Here is a 13,420-nt window from a genome sequence, read left to right on the forward strand (position 1 = left end):
GAGTTGAGGCTCAGGGAGGTGAAATCGCCAGTCCAAGACTCCACAGCTAAAGAGCTGTATTGTCAAGAAGTGACCAGGTCTGATGTCTCCAAAGCCTATGCCCTTTGGGGCCTGGAGCCTGCATTTGCCACGTAACACCAAGGAGCCCCACCCCTGTCCCTTAGAAGGCCGCCCACCAGGCAGGGGGAGGGCATCTGTGCCGGCGGCACAGCCTGCGGACACGCCTATCCTGGGGACTTGAAAGCATTGAGGGGCCAGTGCTTCTGCGTGAGGTTTGAACCTTCCGTTAACTTGCCAGCTCGGTTCCCCTGGAAACCTGATAAACACGGCATGCCAACCATGTTGCTAGGCACCACTGCTTGTGGTAAAAATGACCCAGTTGGTAAACTGCATCTGGGCTGGGAGGAACTGTAAATTCACTGTAAGAACCGGCCGGGGACGCCGTAGCGTTGAGCTTCCTGGGGCGCAGGGACTCTTGCGACTGGATTTGTCCCTGTGGGGACCCTGGAAGCAAAGTCTATGAGTTATTTGTTGTAAGAAATACTAGTTCCTGTGAGGCCAGAGACATTTAAGCCAAGGCGGCTCCTGCACCTTTCACCTGAGAGGCCCAAGAGACCCACTCTTGGACCCAAGGCCAAGAGGAAAGCGAGGAAAGTGAAGCGTCTGGGGCACAAAATTTAAGGAGTCCCTCGCTCTCGGGCTCATACAAGTGCAAGCCGGCCCCTGAGAGCCAGGGCCTCCTTCAGTGTTGTTCCAGCTCTGCCTGGTGGCTTCATGGGCTGCTGCATGGTTTCCTGCAAAGAGGAGCCCCTGACACTGCCCCTCCTACATCCTCAGCGACTCTATGTCAAGTGCGGCCCCAGCGGCCTGGTGAGTCCGAACGTTTCGTGGCTCTGAGAAGAGACCCCCTGGCGGGCAGTGCCGTCAGAAGGGTACGCTTCTTGCAGGCGGGAGAACAGACCCGAGTCACGCAGCCCGCACCACCCATGTCTTCGGTTTCTATGAATGACACCAACTCTTACTTAGAAGCACGCCCCGTTTGCATAGCTCCGCACAGTTCTTTCACAGTCGTTCTCGGCCAAACATCTTAAGAGATGGACCACACACTCTCTGCCCTGTTGTAGCCGCTCCAAGTGCGGAGCATTTCCGGGGCTGAGCGGCTGGAGCAGTCAGACTGGTATCTCCTGCCTACAAGCTCACATCTGGCCCCATCTGGCCACCTCAGTCCTCTCTGCCCATCAGGCCACCTGCTCCCGGGAGGCTGAGAGCCCAGTGCGTCCTCCTGCACAGGCCGGGACCCGGCAGGAACTCAGCACAGCTGGCTGCACTGCTTGTCACGACCACGCGTCTGGAGTGGGAATGCAGGGATTACTTCCTGCTTTTGCCTGTGCGGGGAAACTAAGCCCAGAGAGGACAAGCAGGGAACCAAGCCCACGCAGCAGCTGACAGCTGAGTCAGGACTGTGTCCCAGGCCTCCTTCCTATGGCGTCATCACAGCTCTGGGCTTGCAGTTGGTCAGATCTGAGTTTAGGTCCTCATGCTGTTGCTGGCTCACAAACTTCCTGCCTGGCTGGCATGTCTCGGTGGTTGAGCATCCACCTCTGAACCAGGAGGTCATGGTTAGATTCCCAGTCAAGACATATGGCTGATTTATGGGCTCAATCCCCAGTAGGCGGTATGCAGGAGGCAGCTGATCAATGATTCTCTCTTATCAGTGAAGTTTCTCTCTCCCTCTCTCTCTCTCTCTCTCCCCCCCACCTTCTTTTCTGAAATCAATCGAAATATTTTTTAAAAAAAAACAAAAAAACTTCCCCTGAGCCTTAGTTTCCCGATCTGTAGAATGGGGTTATTGCACTATTAATGCTGAGCACAGACAGCTAGCAGTGCTTGGGAGTGCTAACTGGTTGCCATAGTGCCGCAGAGCACAGCAGAGGGCCATCTGGAAGGGCAAGGGGCTCCTCGGGGTAGAAGGAGAGTCCCGGGCCGCGGGGGTGGGCAGGGGGTAGCTGCTTTGACCCTCTGAGATGTAGTGGCCGACAAGCCCCCCTTACTTGGTACCTGTCCAGTGGGAGGGGGCACATGAGCAGGGCCACGACGACCTCGGTCATAAACGAGCTGGCCAGGAGGGAGATGGGCAGCAGGGCCACCTCGCGGGCCCGAGGCTCCTGGATGCGGCTCAGCTGCATGTAGACGGCCTGCATGATTTCCGGGATCTGGAGCACAGCGGCGGGCGGGCCGTGAGCAGGTGGAGGCCCATGGGAAGCAAGGGGAGGCGTGGGGGCAGCGAGATGGAGGAGGAGAGGAGTGACAGGATAGAGTGACAGGGAAGCGGGGGCACACAGGAGAGAAACGGGGAGGGCAGATGCCTGCTCCTTCCCTGAACGTGAGCCCCTTTGTCTTCACTGCCCACCTCCACCCCACACCGCACGGGTGAGTTTTTTCTCGCTCCAACTTGGGAGCACCTAGAACTCAGCCACCGCCACTCCGCTCTGCCTGAGGGATGAGCGGGCCCTATAGGGTCTCCCCGCCCAGCCCCTGCTCCCAGGGTCTTACCACCTCCAGCGCCCGGTGCCGGTACCACTCCAGCACTGAGCTGAGCGTCACCTCTGAGGCCAGCTGCATCATCTCCCCCGAGTCTCTCCCCCGAGCCTCTGCCTCTGAGCCGCCTGTCAGCCCTTCCAGGGCGGCTAGCAACAGGTCCTTCACCTGCTGGGGCCCCAGGAAGTCTCCGAACTCCTGAAACAGAGGCGCAGAGATGCAGGCACACACGGACAGACCCCGAATGAGCTGTACACAGATGCGCAGATGCGCCAGACGGGCAGAGGTCAGCAGGGAGGAGCTGTGAAACAGGGGCGACGTGGCCCATATGCTGTGGCACAGGCCAGAGGGGTCGGGGCACTCAGCGAGGCCCACGTGGTCGGGGCAGGCTTCCTGTAAAGGGGACTTGGACCTGGGAAGATGGGAGGGGTGGGGAAGGCATTGGGCATGGGCGCTGCCCTTCTCCCGCATCCCCGGGAAGGCCCAGGCAGGGGGCAGCCAGCAGTACCGCGATGACACGCAGAATGTTCTGGCATGGGCTGGCAGGGTTGTAGGGCCCCAAGAACCGCTTGTTGCTCTCATACAGTTCCCTCTTGTTGGTCTCCCTCTTATCTCTGGCTCCTGCAAGAAGAGGGTCTTTTCAGTGGGGCCCAACCACCTCGCCTTTAGAGCATTTTGTTAAACATAGATGGAGGAAGTGCATACATCATAGCACCAGCTTAATACACTTTCAAATGCGCAGCCTAGCCATTAACTGGGCCCAGACCAAGAAACAGAACGTGATCAGCACCCAGAAGCCCCTCTTGTGCCCTTCTCGGTCCGCTCTCCCCTCGGCACCCGGAAACCAGGGTTCTGCCTTCACCCACAGATGGGACAGCCTTGCTGTTGGACTTCTATGAATGGACTCATGTGATAGCCTGGTGTCTGCCTTTCATGCAACATCATGTGCGTGAGATTCGTTGGCACTACTGCAAGCAGTGTTGCTTCATTCATCTCAGTGCTGCATGGTTTCCCATGGTGTGAACATACTACAATTTCTGTATCTGTTCCGCTTCTGAGGGACATTTGGGTTGTTTCCAGCTACCATGCATGGTGCTGCTATGAACAGTCCAGTATGTCTAGTCCATGCCTTTTGGTGAATAAATGTACACATTTGTTAGTTGGGTGGCTGGAGAGAAATTGCTATGTGTTAGGGCAAGCGCAGGTTCAGCTTCAGGGGATGCTGACAGTTCTCCACAGCGGAGACCACGTGCTCCCACCCACAGTGCACGGGAATTCCCGTGGCTTCGTGTCTCACCAGCATGTGTATTGTCTGTATGTTTCATTTTTGTCATTCCGGTGGGGGTGTGGCAATACCTCTTTTAATTGACAATCGCCCTACCCCTGGCATTCCCAACCCCCCTTTTCTGCCTTTTTTCCCTTTAGGATTTATCATCATCTAACTTACTATATGCTTTTATTTTATTGTCTCCTGACAACAAGGAGGCAAGCTCAACAGGGGGGATTCTTTAATTCATTAATTTTACATTTGTCTTCACTGCTGCGTCCCAGGGCCTAGAATAGTCTCTGGCACATGATGGCTCTGTTTTTTCTACTGAAGGAAACACATTTCAGGTGCACTTTCTGAGCCCTTACTGTGGCTTGGCCTGGGTCCTACCTGGATCCCCCAGCATAGTCAAGACATGGGCATAGGAAAGGTCTGTCAGGATGGAGGGACCACATGGACCACATGTGTGGGCTGTATGTAAGGGAAGGAGCTTGAGACCTAGAATCAGGCACACGCAGGTTCATATCCCAGCTTGGCTGCTTCCTACAGCGGGGAGGAGCGTGGACAAACCACTCTGCTCCTAGAGAATCTAACAGAGTGGGTTTGGCCTCGGGTTGCCAGATAAAATACAGGCTACCCAGTTAAATGTGAATTTCAGGTAAACAAATAATTTTTAGTGAAAGTATATCTCAAATATATATTTAATCAAATTATTCATTGTTTATCTGAAACTCACAGCTAAGTGGGTGTGCTATCCTTTCGTTTGCTAACTCTAGCAATGCTGTACTAACTTGGTCTACCCTATTCCTGCCCCTAAGGCTAATGATGAATGTGACTTATACCACTTTCACCCACCACTCAGGAGGTCTGAGTGGTTCCTGGGCAGCAGGGGACATTGCCTAGGGGCCAAATATTTGTCCAAATGCTAGAGGTCAAGAAAAGCAGACACCAGACAGATCCCAAAAGGCTGAAACTGATCATCCGTGTAGGCATGGGGAAAACAAAACTATTTGACAAATGTCTAGGTGTGGTACTGAGCTGGTCTCTTTACATATATGATCTCGTTTAAGCTTTCAAAAATCTTGCGAGTTATATCCTATTGCACCCTTTTTTACGGGTGAGGAAATCTAGGCCGGAGGTCACACAGCTAGGAAGGGCTAGAGCTGATCTTGTACCGAGGTCACTCTGCCTCCAGAGCCAGGGAAATTTAAACTGTAAGCCCAGGTCCCTTGGCTTGGGGCGATGTTTGGCCGATAGCAAAAAGAAGGATGCAAGGAACAGGTGATACTGTGCACCTCTAGGTGCAGTGCCATCTGGGCACCCGTGCCAGCCCACACTGCATCACCAGCTCCCTGAAGCTGAATCCAGGAATGTTCTCCACCAACAGGTTTTAACCACTCCTGATCCTAAGATAAAATCTGTATTCCGTTCATTCAATAAATAGTCACTAAGCACCCACCAGGTGCCAGCCCATGGCTAGCCCTTGGGGATTTGGTGGTGAACCAGACACAGCCTTGCCCTGCCCTCATGTGGGGTTATAGTCTAGTCTAGTGGGAAAGACAGACCAGGAGACAAGATATTAGGGCTACCATGCCTGAGTATATACGGTTCCTTGGGAACGTGAAAACGAGTCACCAATTAAACTCGGGAGGATGAGGAAAAGCTTAGATAGAAGGATTGCTTAAATCAAAACAGGCTTGTGTGTGCCTTTGTCCCCTGGTCCCGTGGGGACTGTGCTTGTGCCTCTGCAGACCCCATCAGACCCTTTGCTGGTCTCCACGATCTCCCACCAGCGCCTCGTAGCTAAGGCTCCAGGCAAGTCCCTGGCCATGAGCCTGCGCGGAAGCCTTGCTTCGGAGGTGCTCCAGGCTTACGTTTCTGGAGCTCCAGGATGGTGTAGAGGACGGCGATGCCATCCAAAGCCTCCCGGCCTATGTCCTCCTCAGGGTCCCCGATGCGAAGGATGAGTCTCCCCAGCAGAAGCCCCAGCGCAGGGAATCCCGAAGACATCTGTTTGCGTTGTAATCTTAGGGACTGAGTCTGATAGGTTCAACAGTGCTATACGGCACATGGTGAACGGGGCTGGGACACCTGCCCTGATAGCACCGCCCTCTGAGGCTGGTGAGGATCGCCTGGGAATCTCTGGACAGATGCACAGGCACCCTCAGAGCTGGGAAGAGTCTCCCCAGAAGTGGCCCCCCGCCTCCCAGGGGACACTCACAAAGGAAGGCAGGGTGAGAAGCGTATGGTTCAACAAAGAGACATTGCTGTTCACAGCGCGAGCTCGCTCATGGGCCTTTCCAGAGTTCATCCAGGGCCCCAGGGGCTGTGAGGACGAGGGCAAGACTCAGCGCTACAGGCCGGCTGCCAGCCTCCATTGACCAGCTTCTGGGAAGGGCAGAAAAACCACTCCCGCCCTAGCCTCAGTGGATAGAGCATTGACCTGAGGACTGAAGGGTCCCAGGTGCAATTCCGGTCAAGGGTGCGTACCTCGGTTGCAGGCTACTCCCCGGCCCAGGCCCTGGTTGGGGCACATGCATGAGGCAACCAATTGATGTGTTTCTCTCACACTGATATTTCTCTCTATCTTTCCCTCTCCTTCCATTCTCTCTAAAAATCAATGGGAAAATAGTCTCAAGTGAGGATTAAAAAGAAAGATCGCTCCCCACAGTTCTCCTCTTCTTAAAGTTAGGGACTCATGGGGTCCAGAAGCTGAGAATGAAGCTGGAAGACCAATGAGGAGAGAGATGGAAGATGGAGAGTCATGAGGATAAAAGAGAAAGACAGGGGCAATAATAGAGACAGCAGGAGTATGAGAGAAAGGGAGAAGGTGGAGGGGCAGGTGGAGGGGACAGGGCTGTAAAAGACAGGGAGGCAGAACATTGGCACAAGATGACATCGGGAAGTCAAATCACTCCTTCTGGATCTAGCCCCCCCCCCCCCTCCCGTCCCTCCTCCTGAGCTAATTCTGCTTCCTCCTCCACCCTTCCTCTCCCCCCTCCCCACACCTCCAAAATGCTCTTCAGCCCAGCAGGAGTGGGGTCCTCAACAAAGAGAGCGTTGAGCAGTGTCTGCAGGGCATCCAGGGTCTGGCGGTAGAGGATCTGTGGATAGGGGGAGGACCAAGCCACTCGGAGCCCCTGCAGCAGACCCTAGCCCCGGGCAACCCCTGTGTGTGGGCCCTGGAAGGCTGCTTTCTGGTCCCTCCTCTGAGACTAACTTGATGTATGATATTGGACACATTCCTTCCCCTCCATGGGTACAGTTTCCTTATCAACAAATTGATAATTATTATCCATTCACTTCTTACCTTAAAGGGGAGAAAGCAAAGACCCCCACATTTACTGAGAATCTACTATAGGTCAGGTAAGCAACAAAGGAGGGGTGGGTGGGAAAATGCTCTAGAGCTTACGAGCTAGATAAACTTTATTATTGTCTCTGATTCTTCTTTTAATTGCTATTCCTAGACCTAAATCGATTTTCCAAGTTGCCCCTTCAGGGGCCATTTCTACCCTGCCCAGGCTCCTCCTCTGTCAGCCACACCACAGCCCTGGAATTGCTTTAGTAAGTGCATGCATTATACATGCACAAGGCTGAGCAGTGGATTCCAGCCACGCTGGGAAGGCCCTCTCTCCCCTGTCTTCCCTTGTCCTGCCAAGTCACCATGTCTGTCTCTCATGTTGTCACTGTTCAGGGTTACAAGGCAACCACGAAGCAAACCTCACTCGCCAACTTCCCTCTCATCAGCAACCTATCACTGTGCAGTGCTGACCTCTGCTGGCTAGGGCTGGTACTACAAGGGGACTGCTCTCTTCCCCCTCCCCAACCATCCCCCCAACCCCCCAATGAGCCACCCTTCCTTTGGGTCTCCTCTGGAACCAGAGCCCTCCGACTGCCACCTGGTCTGGTGCCCACAGCTCTCTTGCCTTGCTTCCCAGCACTCTAGCCTGGCCCTCTGGGCTCCAGCCACACTGCCTCAGTGTCACCCTTGCCGACACCATGTTCTCTCTGTCCTCAGGCCTCTGCACAGGCTGTTCCCTCTGCCTGGTGTGCCTTTCTTTCTGCCAGCCCACCCCCTTCTGCTAATTAGCTCTTCTTTAACCTCAGCTCCAGCACCATGACCCCTGACCCCATCCTGGGCTCTTATAGCACCAAGTACTTCTTGCTTGCAACATTTGCCCATGTTGTAATTTTGCATTAATTGTAAGATTCCCTGATCATGTCTATCTCCCCCTGCCCTTGCCCCTACTGAATCTCACCCCTGCACTTCAGGAGTAGGCCCTCGGTTAATATTTGATGAACGAAAGGATGAATGAATGTGCCTTTCCCTGAGCTGAAACACCTCTTCCTTAACTTCCCCCACTGACCCTACATCCTACACTGAGGGTCACCTCTGCCCACTCCTCCTAGGACAGGCCTGCAGAGGCTTAAGACGGTCGTGTGAATGAGCTCCTGGAGGTTCTGCTTCTCCAGGTCTCAGCCCAGTCTTTCTTCATCGTGGCCCAGTCCTCAGCCCTCCTCCTCTCAATCCTGGCCACCTCCTCTGGCCAGGCCAACATCTGCCCACATCCCTCTCACAGGGCAGGGCCGGGCCCAGAAGCAGACAGAACACTCCAGAAGAGGGGCTGGTCCCCATTCCAAAGATTCATTCATTCACCAAACATCCCTCTCAGGCCAAGAGAGGGTCAGCAAACTGCCCGAGGCCCCGAGGCCTGAGCAGGAGGGTGGACTTCCCCATCCCCTGGAATGTGCCTCACTCTGAGGGCCCTGGGCAGCCGCGCGGCCTGCTGGGGAGGGCCCTGCTCACCTGTATGCTCTCAGCCTTGGCCTCATCTTTCTCCTGCATGGCCTGCACGGAGGGCAGGGAGAACACACTCCTCACGCACGTGTTCACCAGCTCGGACCGCTCCCGGACACCCAGGGCCGGCTGGGTGTGGCTGGTGAAGAGACAGAAAGCAAAGGCGTGGATGAGGGGGGCCCTGTGGCCGGAGGCTGGGCTGTGCATGCAGAGCTGGGATGATGGAGGTTTAGGGGTGGGCCTGAGAGTCAGACCCACAAAGGGGGAGCGGAGGTGGGGGAGGAGGGACTGGGCAAGGGGAGACGAGAAGGCATGGGGGTGGGGTTGGGGCACAGCAGGGAGGCCCCAAAGGAGAGAGGCAGAGCCCATGGGAAGAAGGACATGGGGTTGGGGAGGGGGTGTGGGCACCTCAGCTGCGTCAGGGTCTCCATGGCCTCCTGACGGACGGAGCTGGAGAGGGAATCCAGCGGCTCCTCCTGGATCTGCCTCTGGACAGGGAACCACAGTTGGGCCAATGAGGGGGGCAGGCCGCTGCAGACCACAGGGCCGTGACCACCCTCCTTACAAGGAGCGGGCGGTAGAGCCCCTCGTCTGGGCAGAACTCCCCGCCTCCACTCCCATAGGCCTCCAGTGAGGGGAGCCTGCTCGCTGCCCAAACCTGCCCTGAGCGCTCAGTTCAGCGCCACCAAGAACACCCCCGCTCTAACCAGCTGCACCCAGAAATCCGCTTAGCCACAGCATGGGGCTCAGCAAGAACCGTTTCTGAAGCCTCATCGTGGGGAGGAATATTTAAATCATGGACTGGGCCAAAGCAAAAACACAGCGAAGGGCTCCTGAAAGAAGTCCAGTTGGATTCCTTTAAAGATGGTCTAATGACGTCTCACTTTTGATCTGGTACCTGCACACAATAGGTGCGCAATTCATGCTAGTTAAACGGAGGTATCAAGGGCAAGGATGCTTCCTCTCTTTAAGGGACCCAAAGCTAAATACAATTTTGGAAACCCAGCCCATTCTGTGGATAACTGAGAAGTGATTATATTTTGCAAAATACAAGGAAATTCCCTCCCCACCAGGAGGAATTGCTGGCATTAAATAACTGCTCCCGGGTGTATAATGCTTTCCAGGGAACTAACCATTGGCTTGTGTCCTCCCAACAAGCAGTGGCTCGGGTATTATCAGGATGAGAGGAGTGAGGCTCGGAGAAGGGGAATGACTTGCCTGAGCTCCCTGATAGCCAGAGGACAGCTAGAGGTGGAGCTGGGACTCAAGTCCAAGTTCCTGCCTCCTCATCTGTCCTCTCACCACCTCAGCCCCCATCTCATCAGCAGGTGGACTCAGGACTTCCGCTCCCTCCCCACCCCAAAGCCACAGATCGGATGCGGCTCCCACACCATCATCTTCTTCATCATGGTCTTCTTCTCTCCGTCACCTTCCAGCACATCCTGGCTCTTCTGGAGGGTGATGACATTCTCGACCTCGGGGGCACAGAGGGCAAAGCCGCAGGGTGAGCGCCACACTGAGCCGGCTTGCAGGGGCTGTCCCTACCCCTGCATCAGCCGCCGCCACCTGCAGGCATGCCAGCCGCTCCTCCCCAGCTGCCAGCCCCCAGCATCACTCGAGAGAAATGAGAAACCACAAGGGGAACTCCTGGGGGGCAGGGTGAGACTTGAGAAGGTGACAGCAGGAGGGTGTGGATAGTCCTTGAAGAACAGCATTTGGGGGAGGACAGATATGAGCAACTGCTAAACTCTCCCCCTGACCAGTCAACTAAGGGAGAAGAGGTCGCAGCTGGGGGGACAGAAAGGGTCCCAATATCTCAAGCTGAAATCTCACCATGAGTAATACCTCTTTTTATAAAATGTGCTTTTATTTATTTCAAAGATAGAGTGAGAGAAACATCTGTGAGAGAGAAACATTCATCAACTGCCTCCTGCATGTCCCCTACTGGAGCCTGCAACCCAGGCATGTTCCCTGACCAGGAACTCGTTGCATCCAATGCAACCTCCTGATGCATTAATTAGCAGTTCTCAACCTGTGGGTCGCGACCCCTTTGGCAGTCGAACGACCCTTTCACAGGGGTCGCCTAAGACCATCCTGCATATCAGATATTTACATTACGATTCATAACAGTAGCAACATTACAGTTATGAAGTAGCAACGAAAATAATTTTGTGGTTGGGTCGCAACATGAGGAACTGTATTTAAAGGGCCAGAAGTTTGAGAACCACTGCTAGATGATGCTCAACTAACTGAGCCACACAGGGGCAGTAATACCTCTTAAGGGCCTCTGCTATCTACCTTCTTAAGGGCACATCCTAGTCAGATTAAGGTATTCTGCTACCTGAGAGAGGGAATACATTAACCAATTTCCAATTAATCTATTCATTCTCCTTATCTTAAAGCAGAAGAAGAAAGAAAACACGAAATAAAGTAACTTCGTATAATAAAGAAAGAAAAACAAAGTAATCAGATGGGCACTGTGGTGGGTTAAAGATCCCACACGTTCTTTCCCACTCCTACCAACAGGACAGATGGCCCTTGAATCTGGGTTCATCTCACCACTTGTTTGGACCATAGAATGCTGTGCAGTTCCTGGCCTAACCCTTAAAGGAACTGGCAACTCTTCCCCTCTGGAACCCAGCTGCCATGGAATGATGACACCATGTGGAGAGAGACGCTGGAATATGGGGTCATTTGGATGCTCCAACCCCCCTCCCCGGGTGATCTCAGTCTACACCACGCATAGTGGAAGAACCACCTGCTGAGACCAGTCAAATTTTAGAATCATGAGACATTGGGCCCTTTCCATCCTTCCCCAGTTGCCAGAGTGAACTTTTAAACCACTAAGTTTTGGGGTGGTTTGTTATACAGAGGTTGATAACTTCAAGTGCAAAAGTGATGGGAGAGAGATGGCTCGTTCAGACTGAACAGTCAAGGAAGGCCTCTCAGAGGACATAATATTTGAGCCGAGTCCTGAATGACAAGAGATAGCCATGTGAAGAACTAGAAGGAGGGTCTACCTGTCTCCCCAAACTAGAATGTCACTTCACTATTGGATCTCTGGTGCCTGAAACAGTGCCTAGCACATAGTAGGAACTCGATTAGATGTGTTGAGTGGTTGCAGTGATAAGCCCTTTCTGTGCAGGGACTGTGCTCAGGGCTGTGCATACATTATGTAACACTAGAGGCCCGGTGCACAGATTCGTGCACTGGTGGGGTCCTTGGCCTGGCCTGTGGGGATCAGGCTGAAAGCGGCTCTCCGACATCCCCTGAGGGGTCCCAGATTGCAAGAGGGCAGTTCTCAGGTGACACACCCCAGAATTGGGCTCCCTCCTCTCTGTGGCATCACCCGAGAACCACAGCTGCCAAGTCACTACAGCTCGGCAGCTCCTGCGTTGAGCGCTGCCCCCTGGTGGCAGCTACCAGTCGGACGGTCAGATGGTCGCTTAGGCTTTTAGACAGATAAAGAGATAGACCGCACTTAGGCTTTATGATGCCTCTCTTGTAGGTAGAAGAACCTTCCTGGCAGAAGTAACAAATGCAAAGGCCCTCAGATAAGAATGGGTTTGGCATGAGTGAGAAACAGGAAAAGGTAGTGTGGCCAGAGCAAGGTGGACAACTAGAAGGGCATCGTGGGATAAGGACGGATGCTCCCCAAATGCAAGACCTCTTCTTAGTCCTGCCACCACCTCCCCACCCCCACCCTCACCCTGCATTGCCTCAGAGACGGGAGTTGGCCTCGAAGCTGCCAGGGGGCAGGCCTTCCTCCTAGGAATCCTGGTCTGGATGGATCCCCAACCTCCAGACTGTCCATCAACCTGTCTTGCCCACATTTTGTGTGTCATACGCATGTCCACTAGCCTGTCCAGTCTGCCCCACTGGCCTTCACCAAGTGCTGCAGACACTGGCTTTCTCTGGCCACCTGAGGCCTGCTTCAAGGCCAAGACCTGTGTCCGGCCGGTGTGCAGCCTTTCTGTCTCCTTTAGAGGCCCTCTCACAATTCATTCAGTTGCTTAGATATCTTACTGAGCACCTATGGTGCGCCAGGCAGTGCCCTGGGTGCTGGGAAAACAGATGTGAATAAGACAGACAGAAATTGCCGATTCGCAGGGGAAACGTTATAGTGGGAGAGACGAACAAGAAAGAAGATGAAGTCAGGAGCCGGGGGAGAAACAGGGAGTGTCGGGGCTGGGGCTGGGGGGTGGGGGGGAGGGAGGGGGCATCCCAGGAAGTCCACTGCTGGCCGGGCAGGAAGCATACCAGAGTCATTTTGTTGTCATCCTCTCTCTTCCCTGGTGCGTTCACCAGGCATGAGGTCTCTTCACTGAAGGTTCCTGCATGTCATCGTTTCAATAGAAGAGAAGAGGGGAGAAAGATACAGTACACCTGGGGTGCCATAGTCCCATCTCTCCTCCCCACTGGGCTACTCCAATCCTGACTCCCCCAGCAGCCAGACTGGCTCCCTTCCCTAAAACCGTCGGTGGCACCTCATTTCACTGAGCATCCTTGTCAGGGCCCTGCAGGGCAGCCTCCCTCCCTGTCCGGGCCCTGCCCCGACACTCTCCCCTCACTCACCATGCTCTGGCCACACTGGCCACAGGCTTTCAGGCCCAGACACACTTCCTCCCAGGGGCCTTTGCACAGGCATCTTCCTCTGCCTGGGCCAACCCACTGTCACGCCCCCTCGCCCAGGTCTCGTGCCGCCCTTCGGGTCTAAGCTTGCTTGTCACTTCTCCAAGAGGCTTCCCTTAACCTTCAGGTGAACAGGGGCCCCCCTGTGACCCTCTTGTGCACCAGCGTACTCTCTTTTCAACCGT

General features: G+C 54.5%; 1 protein-coding gene across 1 annotated transcript in view; it reads right to left on the reverse strand.

The window, feature by feature from the left end:
* MROH7 (maestro heat like repeat family member 7) overlaps window positions 1-13,420 on the reverse strand; it is a 37,760-nt gene that overhangs the window by 17,951 nt on the left and 6,389 nt on the right. The window contains exons 3-12 of the mRNA XM_059686091.1: window positions 12,864-12,937; window positions 9,995-10,078; window positions 9,012-9,091; window positions 8,613-8,742; window positions 6,814-6,909; window positions 6,027-6,131; window positions 5,680-5,815; window positions 3,047-3,159; window positions 2,554-2,736; window positions 2,059-2,213 (exon numbers count right to left, since the gene is read on the reverse strand). Coding sequence (XP_059542074.1) covers window positions 2,059-2,213; window positions 2,554-2,736; window positions 3,047-3,159; window positions 5,680-5,815; window positions 6,027-6,131; window positions 6,814-6,909; window positions 8,613-8,742; window positions 9,012-9,091; window positions 9,995-10,078; window positions 12,864-12,937 — 1,156 coding nt within the window. The remainder of the gene's footprint in view (window positions 1-2,058; window positions 2,214-2,553; window positions 2,737-3,046; window positions 3,160-5,679; window positions 5,816-6,026; window positions 6,132-6,813; window positions 6,910-8,612; window positions 8,743-9,011; window positions 9,092-9,994; window positions 10,079-12,863; window positions 12,938-13,420) is intronic.

Source organism: Myotis daubentonii, chromosome 3 (genome assembly GCF_963259705.1).
Source record: "Myotis daubentonii chromosome 3, mMyoDau2.1, whole genome shotgun sequence".
NCBI lineage: Eukaryota > Metazoa > Chordata > Mammalia > Chiroptera > Vespertilionidae > Myotis > Myotis daubentonii.